General features: G+C 34.7%; 1 protein-coding gene across 1 annotated transcript in view; it reads left to right on the forward strand.

Annotated features, from left to right (window-relative positions):
• The first annotated feature begins 6,088 nt into the window (after positions 1-6,088).
• LOC138307206 (protein FAM124A-like) overlaps positions 6,089-19,483 on the forward strand; it is a 54,994-nt gene continuing 41,599 nt past the window's right edge. Inside the window, exon 1 of the mRNA XM_069247841.1 lies at positions 6,089-7,047. Within this exon, the coding sequence (XP_069103942.1) occupies positions 6,968-7,047 (80 nt within the window). The 5' untranslated portion in view covers positions 6,089-6,967. The remainder of the gene's footprint in view (positions 7,048-19,483) is intronic.

Genomic DNA, 19,483 nt, shown 5'->3' on the forward strand with positions numbered 1-19,483 from the left:
TCATAGAAACAACAAGAGACTATCCGGTATTGTGACGTCATAAAATAAGAGTGTTACATGCCCGGGCATACTTGTCCGTTAATAAGATCTGTCCGAAGATTGTATAATTTGACGATATTTACACTAGCGTTAATAAAATTAGTATGTCGGATATATTTCTTAATCACTGTTGTTTTTAGATTCCAATCAGAATGATTAGACAACCAACAAAGGTAAATAATACATAGCATATAGAGTATCGGAGGCGCCCATCTGTTTGATGTTTGGAAAAGGATTTAAATCACTGGTTAAGCTGTGAATATATATCATAAAAACATTTTTACTAACTTGGCATTAAATATATACATTATTTTGAAATATAAAAAAGAGAGAATAGGCATAAAAATAAGTAAAACTATTGTGATATAATTTTGATCAGCATCACAAATTGAGAATAAACAATGATTTTACATGTAGGATATACGTCGATGTAAATGACTGAAACATCCACGTATAGTTTTAATGTTAAAGGTTAGAGAAAACAAAGAAAGAGATTATTGAGATAATAGGATTTCTGATGTCTATCAAAGTTTGAGACGACATGCTGGCGTAGAGGTCACGGGAAATATATACAAATACAAATTGGGTAGTATGTTGTCTACATCTAAGACAGAATTAAATTTAATGTAGAAAGTAATGTATCAAAATAGTGCTAAGTGGAAAACAATAAGCTGGATTAGTGTCAACATGTATAGCTTGTGTAATATGGTAAGGAACGGCTTTGGGATAATGTCTAGTGTTACGGTATCTCTATTTAAAATCTAAGGGCGATAAATACGTTATGATATTAAGGTTAAAGAACCATTATAAACAATATATAAATGTGTATTGGCGGGGCGTATTTAATGTGTTGGTTATATAATGGTATTGAAACGTCAACGTTTCGTAGTTATTTAAGTAGGTTCTAGTTCTACTTAATAAAGCTGATAAATTTATTTATTAGCAATATACAAATATACATTAAAGCTGCTCACCAAGACTCAGATGTTGTAAGAATAATGACTTAATATTTATTCTTTTAATGGTTAAACTGAGGATCTTTAGCATCACCTCAACAAACATCAAAGACTTTTTGAAACTTCTTTACAGTAATAGCTAAAAATAATATCAAGCCGCTAACATTTCACTGTACATAGAATAAATATATAAATAGATAAATAAATAGATAAATAACAGGATAATCAAAGATAAAACAAAAAGTACAAACATTATAGGTAAGAAGAAAGGTGTCAGTTTGAAAACCACTTAGGACTATCAGCCATAATAGTCACATTAGGAAAGTCAATACCACTTGTCACCGTTTTATACCCTAGATCAACGTGTTGTCCACTATTACACAACCACGTGCTCTCTGGGAGTACCGTAGGAATTTGACATAATTCATAATTCGAATTTAAATCGGATGTCAGCGAAATCATTGCTTAGGAAACAAAACAAAGCAAACAGGATAATATCTCCGGTCGCATCTTACCCCAGATAACATTCCTCTCCGCTACTGTTTCTCTCGTTTATCAATCTGGTGGGGAATTTAAGATTAATCCGCGCGTCAGAAAAGTCAAGAATCGCGACAGGAAGATATTTCTGTTACCTGGGACACCACTGTTTACTTCGATATCCACCGGTGTAGGGAACCTATGGCCTCGTTGTAATTCCATTTGTCGATTATTTGGGCCCCTGCTGCTTTTCAGGTATCGATGTGTATTTTCGAGAGTATTTGATCACCAGTTGTGTTTGGTGCAGAAAGGCTATACTAGTAATGTGAAAAACAACGAACTACGTCTTCTGAATTTTTTACACTCTATTCGAAACATGACGTCATAGATATATAGCGTCGTAACGTTGTATTTGAAGTACATTTACGATACCACCATTTCCAAAAGAATGATTAGTGAAGTGAAAAATCAAGTTGTATCCTTATGTACATTTTTTTGTAACTTATGTGGAAAAAATACTTTACACAGACAATATTTTTTTCACGTGATTGTTTTCCACGTGAAATTAACATTTTTTGTCCCGGTTCACATGAAATTCAAATGAAGAAATATTGCCTGTGGGTTCTCCATTTTTTTTTTTAATTTTTGACTAAAGTTCTGTTCGAAAAATCGGATCCAGGAATAGAATGATTCTTTCATTTTGTAAATAATACTGATTTCATTGATTTTTTTATCAGCATATTCCGTTTTTGATTATTAGAAATTATCTATCCTTACGGTTAGGTATTGATTGTGACGTCATATGAGCATAACGACATGGTTTTTTTTTCAGAGTTCGCTCTCAAACTAATGACGTCGCAATAGATACCTACCCACAAGGGAGGATAACTCTGTAATATGCAAAGACGGAATTCCATAATTATAAAACAATGTGTAGTATGTTACCAATTTGGAAAGTTAATACCCAGGCTAAAGTTTATCAATCCAGCATTGATTTGTACTTTGTATGTAGACGCCGGGGAATCATTTCACAGCGGGACAATGTTCTCCTGTCGTCTCGCTAAACACAAACAACCACGCTGGTTTAGAATTCTGTCCCCTTTTAAAAATTAAGATGGTCTGATTACAAACTTATCAAACTAGTTCCATATGAACTAAGTCACAGCGTCAACAAATTGACGTCTTTCTTGCAAAATTAGAGCGACTTTGTTAGAAAATAGATTTGTTGAAAAACAGTACATGTAAAGGGGATTTTTGCTTATGTGTAAGATGCACAACTCGTGGTTTCAATTTTTATCTGGGAAATTCACTTCTGATCACGGTTTCTGTAAGAAATAATAATAAAGAGGTTTAAGAGCAAACCCTTTTATTCGACTAGGGAAATCACAAATATATAACGCGAACCTGGAGAGTTGATAGAGAATGAGTCTTATCTTTTTGTAATCAAGCACAGAATCATTTGGTAAAAGATGAGAGGAAATGGAAGGAGATGGGCGACATGAGACTTTCTTTCACACACGCTGATGCGATAGCTAGATGTAAACACAATAAAACACATTTTTGTGATAAATTGTCTGATGCATGTATGCGGTGTGTTATTTTCAAAGTTTCCTCAAACCTGCCTGCGTAGAGTGTTGATATAATCCGACTCCGTGAGGAAAATGGAAATCTAATGGTGTTTCACGCGTCGTTATAATGCATATTGATAGTCAAGATCGTCCAGGTCAGTTCAAGGTCATCCGGGGTCAGGGTAAGCCCTATATATCATGTACATATTGATTTTCAAAAGACTTGGGGTGTCGGTTAGGTTTATCGCGTTATTAGGACTTGTAAGGAATGATCTTTTCTGATTGGTCCGTTTCAAAACCGTTTGAGTCAATTATGGATTCTTTATGTAATCTTACTTTTGACGTCAGTAACGCAAATATCTTAATCCGTCAACTACTTAATAATAAAACAAATTTGCGCATTTTGATCATTATAAAAATATTTTGATAATGATCAGGAGACAGGGGGATAGGAGTCAACATTTGACCACATTCACTTTAACTTACATATTATTTTTGTTCATACTTGACCTAATGTGAAGTTTGCCAAATTTGAGCTCCCAGAAAACAATATATCAGAGTAAAAATGATAATATTCTGTATAGTCAATACCTTACTTTACAGGATTTCGATTTATACGTTTATGTCAACTTCGTAAATTACGGTCCTTTTCCAATCGCGACATCTCGAAGTAATTTCCGTGAATCTCATCCGATTGGGTCCTTTTCGTGATCTGACGGAAATGTCCGAAGCGTCGCGAAAATACCCGAAGTAACGCATCACAAATCGATTTAAACTGTCAATAATCACCTCCATAACGCATGTGCAGTTTTTGCATATTTATGTGTTTGATGTTTATATCGACTGATTTTGGTGATATACAAAATTGTCCCAGCTTGTTGTTGTCTTGGCTACATCCGGTTCCATATATTGTAACGTCTATAAAGTGATTACAAAAAATGAATGCTTCGGTTGGATATAACCAATTAATGTTATACCTGTGCTGTTAGTACAATTGTCATGTCGAAGCATTTACCATGACATGATAATGACAGTAATGGTTAATATCATTAGATTTTGATGACAAAGGACGTTAAAATTGGATGTTTCTGTAGGTAATATGATTCACTGGTCTTTATGTAACATATACATATTGTACAGAAATGTGGGTCGATATGTATAAAATGGGAAGGTTTTTGATCAAAGTGTAGCTGCACTATATCCTTTTGGACGGTCGTAACGTATTTATGCGTAATTATGCATTTGCCCCTTTTCATCCACCCTTCTGGAGCCCCACTGAGACCCTTGAAAACTAAATACGAGTTTTTTTGAAAAGGAGATATCGATTCGGTCAATGCATTAGTGACGTCAAAAATCACCTTTGAACGTGCCCAAATAAGTCAAAAATTGAGGTCTGAAATCCGGATTTTAATGTGCGCCCGGAAACCTCTCGTTTTGAGCAAAATTATGAAGATACAGATATGCAGATGGTCTTACACGATAGAAAAGATATCAAAGTAAGAGAAAATAGAGAGAAAGGGAAAAGAAAGGGGAAAATAGCACCGATTAAAAAAAAAAAAAAAAAAAGTCCCACGAGCAGGTATCTGCCTCCCATGACCAGTGCGTGGTGACCTTTAGGGGACTTCCGGTGACTGTTTTTGCTTGTTTGCAGTGTGTACTATTTGTTATTATTGTGAAAATGGCATCAAACTGAAATCTAGATGCAAACTGCTTTCATAAGTGGTATTTGTTATAACCTACTATCAAAATTGAGTCGGTTTCGAATCTTGGCGCCGTCGAAAGGATATAACGTTGTTTCTTTTTCTCTTATAACGTAGTTATCAGACGGTTCACACAAAAGCTTTTTAATAAAATACCTGTTCACTATAATTCATAATCGATCCATCAAATGCATATACAATTCATACAACTAATTGCTACAGTTTAATATTTGAGAAACATAATTATTTCAAATTTCCTTTGATGCATTTTATTTCTAGGCAATAAAATCCGTTTATACCTACAAATGTGACCAATTTTATTTTCAATGTTGATCAAACGCTATTTAGAGAAAAAGACGTTATAATAATCATTTTCTGTAGCCTAGTGTATAAAACTAAAAGATAAAACCGGACAATTAAATATAGGTGGTTCGTGAGGTGACATCAAAAGACAAATAATAGATACATGTATATAGTGAAATAGGAAATGTGGAGGAAGGGACAGGATATTAAAAACAATTCAATTTTATCGTTAAAAATAACAAAAAGAGAGACATGGTGCACCTGATCCACACGTCTCTCTATCAGTCACGTGTTAATCAGGTATTACATCAGGTGTGATATTGATTATATTTATGTTGTGTTTTGGACACATGTACATATACGTCTATAAGATATATCAAATGTCAATGTCGCTGATCTTCACAAGTGCTTATTGAGGATATTTGATATAAAGTGAATATAATTATGGTTTTTGTTATGGTCAATGTCTATAAATCCATATAGTACGTGTCTTATATTATCTCAATCACGGACTGTATTCATATTACAAGTAACAAGAAATCAACTGGAAATAGGAACAAGTGTCAGAGATACTTTTTGAAATTTGTGAAATTTTAAACTCAGTGAATATCTCCTCTTAGTCATTTTATAGGACATTTGATGTAGCTACACGTCATGTTATAACTAAACCATCCTCTAACCGTTGTTACTGCTGTTTTTAAAGTGTTTTACATCGTGTAAAAAACTTAATGTCGACGTCCTGTAGCGAAACGTCACATTTCTGTCAAATAACACTTTCACTTGGATGTTTATCAATATACATGTAAATGGAAACGGAAAACGCGATCGTTCCTATGAACCATGCTATATATGTACTGCAGAAATAAGCTTATGTCTAAATAGTGTTTGGGCTGATAATGTTAGCATTCAGAAACACGAGTGTACATTTATAAGTATGATATTGTGTAAATAATACACCCGTACAGTAGTAAAGGAATATATATTTTTACTTGACAAGAGGTATATTGGACCACGTATAGCAAATCGATAGCGCTTAGCCCAGGTGGGTAGACTCGACACACAGTGTTTAAGGTAACACAGGTATATTGGGGTTTAAAGCTGCCCTAATGTGCATGGTCGTCAGTATCAGTCGAGAGCGGCCGTGGTGACGGAGCGAGTGTGTATCTCCGAGTTATACTGTGATCAGGTGGAAATATACCAAACGTGGATTTTACATTATATGTTGTGTTTGTACCTGTTCAACAGTAGATACACTAATACTGATAAAGGACGTAAATCACAGACAGTGATTCTGGAGGTATATACAACTTATACCTACCTGTGTTATTTTCACGTGGTCACGAGAGCACCATCAGGGTACCTGGTAGTTTGACACCCGATACATCTACATCTGAACGTAAACAAAGTTGGTCTATCTATACTTTCGGATTAAAAGGAAATGAGAGTTTACGCGACCACGTATACAGGTATCCTATATATACAAAGTCACCAGACTTTCGAATTGAAAGTGTGATTTAAAATTCAATCGGAAAAAGGATTTAACACTTATCTAATTTACATAAACAAGGACGTTTATGAAGAACTGCGGGTGTTTAAAAACAGCATTTCGATGTTCTTTAGTAACACGGATATCTTAGCGTTCGCAGTGTCTGGGATGTCACTTCGTCAGATTAAACGAACATTACGTTAAATCGAAGAACATAAGAAAAAGATTGATCTACATCATACCTTTGATCTCTAGTGACATTGTCATCTGGTATTCAGTTCTTTATAAATATTAGTTTTAATGTAAGGAACCGGGATGTCCCCGTATTAGTGTGGACTGAGTGACGGACATGTATTCTGTGTTTTTATACCTACGTGTTACCAGGGATACACATTACAGGTGTTTATCTTCCCTAATGGATACGTACGTACTGTGAACATGGACGCTTACTTAAAACGGACGTATGGACAGAAGAGGACCGGGAATGGACAGAACAAGTACCCGTTCTGGGACTACAGGTAAGGAATACAATGTAACAATGGGTAGGAGATATTATTATCTAGATTGGTTATGTTATAATAATTTTCACTTCCGCCATCATCATCATTATCATCATCACCAGCATCCTCATCATTGTCGTCGACGACGACGTTGAACATTCCATATATCATAATTAACATCATTATCATTACAACGAATATACGTACCCGGCTTACTATATATATTTTGAACATCGTTATCTTTTCGCAATTCTTTATGGCTACAATATTACAAATACATCATCGGTCACCTTGATGATATTACAACAACCTGCACAGCTATGTAATGTGAATGTATTAAAGTCTGGTGACAATAAACCAATTGTATATCACCGCTAATTTGATTAAGGCGATATCTGTACACCCGGATCAGCCGTTGTAGTTACTGTATCGTTTGGTACTCACTCATCAATATAACATGGAACCTGTCATTCTCTCTACAGAAATATGTATAGGCCCACAGGCCTACCAGCCTCAGCATCATGTATACTTTATCACCATGTTATATAATATTGGTACACGTACACTCGTGTTGAGCGACACAACAGCGACTCTTCAAGGTCATAGATCGAAAACAAAGGCTATCGTATACTTAGACAAAATGCTTTCCTGGTGTACTCGAAAAATTGTCCTGTCCTTGAATGACTTTGGACTTTTTAAAGAATGACTGACCGACATTATGTTGCTCTCTCTAGCACCATAACTTTGAAACATTATTTTAGTCATATCCAACTGATATCTTTTAGGAAAGCAATAACGTTTAATTGTGTTCTATCTTGTGTGTAGAATATGATTGTTCTTTAGATAACATATTTTGTCCCAATTCGAATTCCATTAATATTTTTGAATTGCACCTTAGTTAGTGAAGATGATTTGAAGTGAAAGGAAACTTTGATAAAAACCATCAACACCAAAACACTGGATTGCTTTGACTGGGTTAAGGAAATAATATGAACATACTTTATAAACTTTCTATCGGTTGTATTGTTAGATACAAACTGAACATGTGTTAAACCTTTGATACGATGTTGATAACAGCATCTGTCAGGCAGGGGGAAGTGATCACTATCGTCAGGTGACAAAAGGTGTGATTCATAACACAGGGGGAAACACTTGATAATAGTAATTAACACACTAGGGTTATGATATTGAGAAGTTGATCCTTGTACAATTCTGATCCGTAAACAGTAACAGGTTTCAGCCGATAATGGCAAATCGTTAATACTTGTCATTTCTACGTCTACAAACTCCATTATTTTGATTAAATTATGATACTTCTTCGTGGTTTATTTAGAGAAAAATCAGATTTTTGTGTTTGATCTCCATGACACGAAAACTCTGTTATATAGTTGTCCTTTATAGCAGGTTCCATTATATAAAAATGTGCTAAGGGACATATTAAACAATATCAGCTTATAATCAATGTTCAAGTAAGCTAACAATACTCCTGGAATTCGGTATCTACAGCTTAACGATTTGAGCTGAACTTTTTACGACGAGTGACATAATATCAAATAATTCTCGTATTGATAAAAAGTTATGAGTTATTATCCTCATTCAAAACTTGATGGAAAAAGATCCCAGATTTGATAATTTGTTCCGTTGTTAAGATTTACGTGTAATGTGATTTGTGTTATATTTAACACGGTGGGTTATCGTGATATGTAACAGACTAATTCGTTTTACAATTTACCACTATTTACAAAAGATTAACAATTGCATTATCTTAATCAGATAGCGTTTCCTTTTAAACGCCAGAACAAGACTGTTTATTCACTATCAAATCGGGATGATCAAAACATCACTTAAGTAACAAAACATAAAAATGTGTAAAATAGAAATGATTGTAAAAGTATAGGCTGTGACCTGATATGGAACAAGATTGTCATTGATAATTGATCGTAAAAATTCCGGAACGCTGACCGCCATTCTTAATTAGTTTTCACTTGTCGGAATCACAAGTACTATAGATTGACTGCAAGATATAAAAATACCTATCTCAAATGAGGATCTTTCCTTGATCTCAATGCAGTCTCTTTAACTGTATATTTCCGAAAAATGACTCATAAAGATATACATCCTAGCAATAACTGAAAATCAATCAACGACGATTTTAATTCGTAGATATATCGGTATTTGATTGACATATCTTGAAACGGGAAACCTTTATATCGAACTATGACTTCATTCATCGCATTGGAACAGAGTTCCTGTATATATATATAATATGCATTTAAAGTTAGTATTTATAGCAATGAATGTATATTTATTTATTAACATGTATCTACCTGTATTTTTACCTGTCCGACTTTATCAGGTATGTGTTCCCTAACGTGTCCGGAGTATTCTGACATACATCACGCTATAGGTTTCAATGAGTCGTTTGATCGCGGATGCGATCGACAAGCCTTAATACTTTCTTGTATAATGCTATGGCGTACGACCATTAATTATCATACGCTACATTTAACATCATCTCATTGAAATCATTCCTTCAGTTTAAATTTCACGTGATCTATATAAAAATAGGTCGATGTACCATCATGGCCATTCCTCTCCAATGTATCCCTTCTATCCAAGCTCACCAACCCCTCCTCTCACGTCGCACACAGATGGCGTTTTATACAAGGTCCTCATAAAAATAAAAGAGAAAAAAATCTGTGTCGACCACAAGCTTTAAAAATCGGGGACCGAATTTGCATTAATATGGTATTAAATTTCTCCTCAAGGTTCGAAACTTGATGCACATAGTATCAAGAGACCGCACATGTGGTAGGCGAATTACTGTGGCTGAGAAATACAGAACTGGTTAAAAATACAGATCTGGCCATTCTACCGGGGTACCGTAATGCAATGTCAAGGACATATGTCTTGGCCTTAAAGTCAGAACTTTATTTCCAACCAGTTCTATATATGTGGGTCACATGCATTCGTCTGTGTGAGGGTCTGTTATTATATGGAGATAAGTTATAAAATATCGCTCTCTTTTACTTTACGGTCCAGATGCCTCGAATAAATTACCGTTGCATAATGTCATATGCGGCGATAAATATATCATCTTTTGTCCTTTCCTTAAAGATTCACAAACTTTAACCTTGGTTTATTGTTCGTACAACCTTGAGATGATGTAACACCGAAGGATTTTTCCACACAACGTCGTGATTTTGACACATAAAGTAATAAAAAGGGGGTCAAGATTCTATTGGAAACTACGGTTTGGCATCTTTATCTTTGTCCATATTTATTTAATGTCGTGAGTTCCGACATTGAACATTTTACCCGTTCAGACGTGATATATGTTTCTAAGACATTTAATCGTATGATGTACCCACACAAACTTGATCTATGTAAGAGAAACCTTACCCATAATTAATGCCTATACTGTCTGGTCCCGTTATTTACCACAACAATACATGCACAGGTGCGAAATATCTACAGGTATAAATCAATACAAACTTGACCCAAATGTTTTCTAGATCCGGACAATGGGGACGGACCGAGCTCCGGACTTGACTGTTACAATAGACAAAAGATTAATGTCTTTCTAATACATATTTTATAAACACCCAGGTACTGACGGTCCCCTCCCGTCAACAGACGGTCAGGGGGTGGATCCTATCGATCCTGCCACGTTCCGTATATATAAAATATGCTCTGTACCCTATGTTTACACCTGCCCTGACGGCCGACACCGTTTCTTATTGTTTGAATGTCGTGTCAAACCAAACCGACTCTGAATTATTACAGGTAAGTCGTTAACAATCGCTATATAACCGCATGTTTGTGTGTAAGTGTACTTTTAAGTTCTCCGTGGTTGTGAAGGGACATCAAATACAGTACCAACACCGCATCAACTGGTCATTTTACACCTCCGTCCATGCATGATACACCTCGTCTTAGAACAATTTGATGGCTCTAGACGCATGACCAAGAACAAATACCAATTTCTATGATGTTTAAAGCAGATCCTATGGGAGAGTCGACGTTGGTCTCCTCCAAAAGATAATCTGCATTTGGGGAATTTGTTGTAGGGTTTCATTAAACATGTATCAGAACGTTACTGTAACAAATAAACCTCCCAAGACAGGTGGAAGGTTATTGTATTCTGCACGACATGTGTATATAACGAAGAATAGGGGCTTCACACGGTATCGTGTCATTTCCATGCACTGTATTCACGAGTAAAGCAACCCACCTTACAATACCCCTATCATCGTTTATGTTTTAATACAACCCGTCTTACAATACCCCTATCATCGTTTGTTTTAATACAACCCATCTTACAATACCCCTATCATCGTTTGTTTTAGTACAACCCATCTTACAATACCTCTATCATCGTTTATGTTTTAATACAACCCGTCTTACAATACCCCTATCATCGTTTGTTTTAATACAACCCATCTTACAATACCCCTATCATCGTTTGTTTTAATACAACCCATCTTACAATACCTCTATCATCGTTTATGTTTTAATACAACCCATCTTACAATACCTCTATCATCGTTTGTTTTAGTACAACCCATCTTACAATACCTCTATCATCGTTTATGTTTTAATACAACCCGTCTTACAATACCCCTATCATCGTTTGTTTTAATACAACCCATCTTACAATACCCCTATCATCGTTTGTTTTAATACAACCCATCTTACAATACCTCTATCATCGTTTATGTTTTAATACAACCCATCTTACAATACCTCTATCATCGTTTGTTTTAGTACAACACATTTTACAATACCTCTATCATCGTTTATGTTTTAATACAACCCATCTTACAATACCTCTATCATCGTTTATGTTTTAATACAACCCATCTTACAATACCTCTATCATCGTTTATGTTTTAATACAACCCATCATACAATACCTCTATCATCGTTTATGTTTTAATACAACCCATCTTACAATACCTTTATCATCGTTCATGTTTTAATACAACCCATCTTACAATACCTCTATCATCGTTTATGTTTTAATACAACCCATCTTACAATACCTCTATCATCGTTTATGTTTTAATACAACCCATCTTACAATACCTCTATCATCGTTTATGTTTTAATACAACCCATCTTACAATACCTCTATCATCGTTTATGTTTTAATACAACCCATCATACAATACCTTTATCATCGTTTATGTTTTAATACAACCCATCTTACAATACCTTTATCATCGTTCATGTTTTATTTGATCACCCGTTGAATCCGTCGTATTAAGACGGCCATAGATTGTTGCCAATAGCAGCTGTTGTACAATACCAAAGAACATTTCTGACTCTACCGTTATTTTTTTTTATCTAATCACTGTACTTCTTAACACATTATCATAGTATTGAAATATTTGGCTGAATTTGGCTAAAAGCTGCATCAAAGGGAAGCCTGTCATGGCTTGTATAGATGCCTCTTGATTATCATGTCTCGTAGTAAATATGGTTGTCCCTTAGTGGATCACTTCTCTAATTCTTTCGGTGTGACGTATATATATACTGGTATGAAATATGTTGCTTCTTTTCTTCCAAGGAAGATTGTTTCCTTTTTACAACTTTTTTTGTTTTGGCTGTGCAACGTATTGCAAAAATAACAGTTATTTGTTTATTTTCACATACTACACATTGTGAAACATTCTCTTCTAATTTGGCCTTATAAATACTCGAAATATTATATTATGATATTTTACTATTAATCTTAGCATAGAGGAACACAATCCTGTATATTATTTTCGATTACAAACGTTTACGGCTCGACGATAAACAGTACTTGTGTCCTAAAACTTAGACCAAGTATAAATCCATATGATGTCCTTCAAATTGACACCTTCTCAACAACTGAGATGTACTTGACACAGTACAATTGGGGGATATTGAGACTGATACTATTGAACTTCTTTACAAAAGGTGTTTTACATTCACGTTTGTATACCAAACACATGTCGATATTCAGAATTTCAACTACTCTGGTAATCAACATTGACGCTGAAATTCTGTAAATTTAGCTCCATTGATCTGTAATTATTAAAATGGGAATGTGATGAATGTTTATAGCTATCTTTTTTTTAACATTACTGACATTATGTTTATTTTATTATAAACTTTGCCAATGATAATGCATCATAACTGCTATATTCATTTCCGAAAACAATGCCTAGATGTATACCAATGGAAAATTCCATCTCCAACAAAGTGTTGATTTCGAATTGTCTTTAATAGTCTTTACAGCATACTACTAAAATGTTTCTCGCAACCCGGGCTGTGAGCCATTGCACCATATTGTATCAAGTTCTATTCATAATCCAGATATTGTAAATTGTCAACCCGTTGTTAACAATTCATGCTACCCATTTAAAGAATTAGAAAGTACCGTTAAATAGGTCAGAAACCTACTTCGATCAGGTGTCGCTGTTATGTTGAACTAAGACGCACGTGAGCCCTGGGGGCCATGTTGTCACTTACACGGCCCTGCCCGACATTATCTGAACTTCCATCGACTACCATGACATACCCACCGGGTATTCGTCTGGAAATGAAGCCATTACTTTTCATTGAGATATTTGTATACATAAAACAATGGCAACGGAAAGTTAATGGACTTTTATTACGATGATTTAAAGTTCGAGTTCGGATGTATTTCAAATACCGTAAATAATCTGCCGTTCCTGCCGCGAACATCCTTCGTCAGTCTGATGGGACATCATGGAACATCAGTGGCCATGGAAACCTATTGTTCTTATTTGTTATCATAAGCATTCTTCATACAGCTCATTTTCTATATTCTATAGTATTTCTATGGTATTCACTGGTGTTACAATACATATCGCCAGGTATATTTTCTGACATTTATTTCTAAAAAAAGTTAAAGATGCTCCACCGCCGACAAATAGTATCTTTTCACTATCAAAAACAGGAGAAGACGATTTAGTATTTTTCTTCAGTTACAAAAGTTACTTACTTTACACCATTACCAACATTGAAAAGTATGAGCTTCTAATTTTACTTCAAGTTAAAAATATGAAAAATAATTAATTGCATCCCGAAAAAAATCCGTGGCACTATATCCTATATGGAATAAAGTACTGATTACGCATGCACCAAAGACAAAATAAATTATTTTATATTATTTTTTTGTGTTAATTAGACATATATATACACGATAATACACCAATTATTGTTCAAATATTGAATATCATTTATGCTATGTCGGCGGTGGAGCATCTTTAATACAACAATTGGAAACAGTAATCATATATATAGAGGATAGGGAATTGGTTAAATAAGCTTTGTATATTGAATTCTTCTTATTCTAATCGTATCAATGAGTTCTGCGAACGATACCTTGATTGATCTTTCCAGAAATATTTATTGAAATAATTGCGATACAGTTTCGTCTATGTAACCATCATATAATCGTCTATATTATTGCGTAAATTTTCTCTTGACATCAAATAACCCTTGATTATTCTGAACGTGCTATACATAGAAACACAATGAAACCAGACCACTTTGGGTGTCAAGAGTGATTCGAGTTTAATGTGACTACTTCTCAAGAACCACTTGACAATCAGAAATATTCCGATACTACAAAACAACATGACGAAATCTTCAAAATAAAACATGTGTTACCAGAATGAAAATATACTTACATGTATGCGTATTGTATTAAATAAGTTAACGGGGCTCGTTGGAAAGGCTATTAATACCCGTGTATATTATACTGGATTACAATAGATTAGCCATGTGTCTGATGCCAATGGCCAGGCTTTGTTTATATATACGACAAACTTTCACACCAACCAAGCAAAATATTGTCACTTTTCCATTAAGAGAGGTGTTAGTTCTGTTGTCACCATTCAAATATTTTGAGATTTATTTTCTTTAATTTGAAAAGATTCCATAAACAATCTTTTGATGGGCGGAATCGTCCCCCTTGGGAGAGCTCTCTAATGTTGTCCTAATAGAGTAATGTCACAATGACCATATCTCCTAAAGCATGGTTAGATTTGAAAAGAAAATTTTACACTCTAACGAACATCTATTATAGCTTAGAGGATCAAAAGACGAAAAACGTCTAAATAGATAAACTATTGACTATGTATTTCATTATGTTGAACAATTCTTTATTAAAATCTATCAATTAAAAAGTAACTTAAGTGTACAGTGTTCTGAATACATATGTATAATACACGCAATAAGTGTTTATAGAGATTTGTAACACCTCAACATATGTAAAACTTTCGCATTGTTGTTAGATAAAGTATTTCAAGACTGTGATTAATGTCTTCAACAATTAGTTATCTAAATCTACATCTTTGAAATAATGACCACCTTCATCTATTTAAAGAATATATTATGTTATGGGCGGTGAATCCCTTGAATATCAACTCTGGGTAAGTCACTGGTTCCATACAAATTTGAAGTGTTCAAGTCTAACTATTCCTCACGAAACATGACATAGGTCAGTAAATATTGACAGACAGTCTTTGTTTGCAGCTCTCTCATGTCTATTACGAAACGTCCAAAAACTAATTTCAATTTCAGTCAATTAAATGGTGTTAATTCTGTCTAGTCATAACATTAATACGAGTGTGTGTAAATCTTACATGATTTTTGTGACCATGTCAACCCAAAACATCGTCTTGTGTCTAATAATGCGTAAATAGATAGAAATGGACAAAGACAAGGCCATGCTTACCAAACGACATTTCACTTAATTCGCTCTCCGGTTGTTTCGCATTTGATAAAACTGTTTGATTTTGAAGACATAATTACTGTGTATCAACGACCCCGAACCACGGTCCGGAAAAACGCTTAAAAGAGAAAGCATTATAAATAGGCGACTAATATGTTATGGAAGTAAGCATTTAGTTCGAGGATACAGTGCATGCTAATCTATTACAGGTCTGTCTTTTTATGATTCAACATAATTTGACTGGTAATAGTTTTAGATGTGTAAACTAGTGTAAAGGAATCTATGATTTATTTGATATGTACCCCGGTTAATGTCTCCAGGTGAAGTCCAACATGAATGCATATAAATAATAAAATTATACTCGATGCCAATCAATGTTTGTAATAAATTTATATGTGGGGTATGATGGTGCATGCGTACCTGTAATCATGTAGGTAAATGGGCTATTTATTTTTAGTTCCGATTATATTAGTATAAAGCTAGCAATTGAATTAATAATCTTATTCACATTTCTGTACACTGAAACAGTCTTCAACTTGAAAAGATTCGCGTTGAATTTACGATAAATATATCCACATATCATTATAGTGAAGTATAGATATTTTTAACAGTCAAACACAGGTTTTATAATTTTTGCATAAATCTTCATATTCATGAAATTAAAAAAAATGAGAATATCAAATGCTCATTTTCTATGTATAACTGCTCTAAGTAAGTCGTTTGTATGCTTCTGATACCCACCAAGAACGCTAAATCACGATGATTGAAGCATTTTACTCCTAAACTAAACGATATGATCTTATTAACTGAAATACATATTAACTGCCTAATCATTTTATAAAGAACTTTAAACAATGCCGAGAATAATCAGATTGAGTCCAAACAATGGTGTAATATACCTATGTTAGTTTGAGACAAATAGCCAAAGTTGTATTCCTACGCGTCTATTCAGGGTGACGACGTCAATGTGACGAGGTCAAACCCGAGCCTCGTTATCACTGACGGGATCGCGACCGCTGGACTGAGGTGGCTTCACACCCCAACTCACAAACGATATATCTATGTTTGGCACATACTTCATAATTTATCATTATGATCGACGTAGGCTCGTCTCATTTTCTAACCGCCGATTGTTCATGCCTTTGAAACTGTGAAGTGTTTGTTTTAGTTTGAAGACCAACACCCTTGAAGATAAAGGATTTAATTTCACTGATAATCTTGTTTCAAGAGAACACAGCACGTCTGTAGTGTCAAATACATATCAAATTAACAAACAATTTTAGTTTTAACAATTTTCCTTCAAGATTAAGATCTTTCCGGTCACAAAGATGTTCGTCAAACAATCGCTTCCTGCTTTCAGCGCGTGGTGTGTTTTTCTTACCCTCATTACAAAAGAGCATTTCCGAACATCTCTTCTTTGTCACGTTTTGTCCATTTGAGATAACATTATGTCCGAATGCTTTAAAACAGCAGAGTATTTAAATCTATTTGGGAGGGTTGATTTTCAGCGTAATTGCGGTTGAACGCCCCTTTCCGGCGAAGACCATTTTATTTATTTAACAAGGGCCGGGATCATGTGTTAGATAATGGGTTGTTGACAAAGCCTTTGTGACAGTAATCACTTTCGCTGCTGCCTATCTGTCACCTTCTACCTGTATGTAAATCTGCTAACAAATGAAAAAAACACGTCTTTTAATTTTCATCTTTTTTTTCTGTTGACGGGCAACCATTGTATAGATATCGACCAGTGCTAGATGACAGATTCGGTTGTTGATAATGACAGATGGACTAGACACAGGCACGCGTGTTGCTATGAATGTCCGAAGTCCCTCGTAACCAATTCAATCGCAATTCGATCACTTTAGGGTTAGGGAGCAGCCCCGTGTGGGGTCGGTCCTAATACAACCGTTTTAAACATTTTATTGACGAAATACCCAAACACGTGTCTTTGAACAATACCTGCATACTTAAATAAATTCCATCGACACTTCTAATTGTGATTAGTTATTCGTGTGTGTGGCAGCCTGACAATAATTTTGACTTTCATAACAATAGAAACATTTTAGGAGTTGTACAAAGACTACAAAAAAGGAAAATTCAATGTGTGTATACTTTGTTCAATTACATTTCAAATGTTATTCCTACTGAAAAGCGACCACCTACATATATATACAAATGATTCAATCATTTCAATGAATATACGAGTAAACATTCTGTATCATTAGACATTTCATACACAAAAGCACTTTCATCACAAAATTCTATAACGACAAATACTATAAGGAAAAAAATACGGACTCATTATCGCATATCTACATTTGTGTAATTCAATTGAAATTAATTACGGGCTATAAATCATCTATTGCAAATCCAATGAAATATTGTAATTGTGACCTGAGAATAATTGCCAGTTTTCACCAAGGAAAGTTGTACTGTTGACATGTTTGTGATAATTCGGGAGAACTTTTTAACCTTACGCTTCCAACAGTATTAACTATCAATGATATTGAGAGTGTTATTGTTATATGTTAAAATTAAGAAAGGACTTCATTCAAAATAAATCGAATAAAAAAACTGAAATCGAATGCCTATTTTGTATGTAAGTTTTATCGAGAAATTGACAGCAAGACCATTCTGTCATATTGTTTTTGTGTTGATGAAAAGTCGACTCTTCTATACAAAGAGACCACTAGAATACGGATATTAATATAAAACAAATTCATCGTGTAAACAAAAGAAATGAAATGATAAACATTTGTAGCTTCTGTTTAGAAATAATATTCAGTGACACATGTTTATTTCCTTTGAAAGTGAATTCACCTGATGGACAGATTATCGAGTTTGCTGACACCGAATAAATGACACGTTGATAGAGTCATTGGAGAGATATCGATGGTTTTCATCTTTGTAATCAAATAACAAAATAGGATTTCTAGTTCAGCCATAAAATACCACCATGATAAACAGGTCATATCGGAACATCTCTCATGCAACAGCTGTCATTCGGAAACCTCTGTACTCTCGAGGGATTCGGGAATGACTAATGTCATGTTTATTTAGTTGTATGTTTTAAGTAGTAGTCTATTCAGACTGAATTAGAAATTGCAGCTTTCACTGAGGGATGAAATGAGCAAATCATCAACAATTGATAATTGTTCAACCGCAATAAATCGGGTTTATCCCGAAATTACCTATCATTTTTGGAACTGGTCACCGATGTTGTATATGTTAGCTACGACAGTGCTATACAAAACAGAACACAGGTTTGTGTCCACTCTGTATGTTTGCGTCCAGTTTTCCGACAGTTCATCCATTGATCACGCGGGTAAATATACACCTGGTCAGTAGTGTCAGGTGAGAATCGATCCAGGGTGTCCATTTACACTCTGATACAAGAATTAATGGACAAGCTAGGGACACGGCCAATACATAATGGATGGGTAGATCAACATATGCTGTTGTATCTATTTATTTACGAACTTTCCATCAACATGTTTGAATTAAGTCCTCTCATAAATAAATCCGGTTATCAATATTAATGTAAATGGTAGTCACGTGTCCGGATACAGTGGCATCACGGGCATTGTACTGAGGCACCATGGGTAATATACTATAGCTTCAGGGGTAATGCACCTTTAGGGGGTATTTTCGTTTAGCCTCTTAGTTGAGGTAAACCAGTTTATTTTAGTGGAGGTTTTCTTGCTGAAAGCTGAACAATTG

This window comes from Argopecten irradians, chromosome 14 (assembly GCF_041381155.1).
Source record: "Argopecten irradians isolate NY chromosome 14, Ai_NY, whole genome shotgun sequence".
NCBI classification, from domain to species: domain Eukaryota; kingdom Metazoa; phylum Mollusca; class Bivalvia; order Pectinida; family Pectinidae; genus Argopecten; species Argopecten irradians.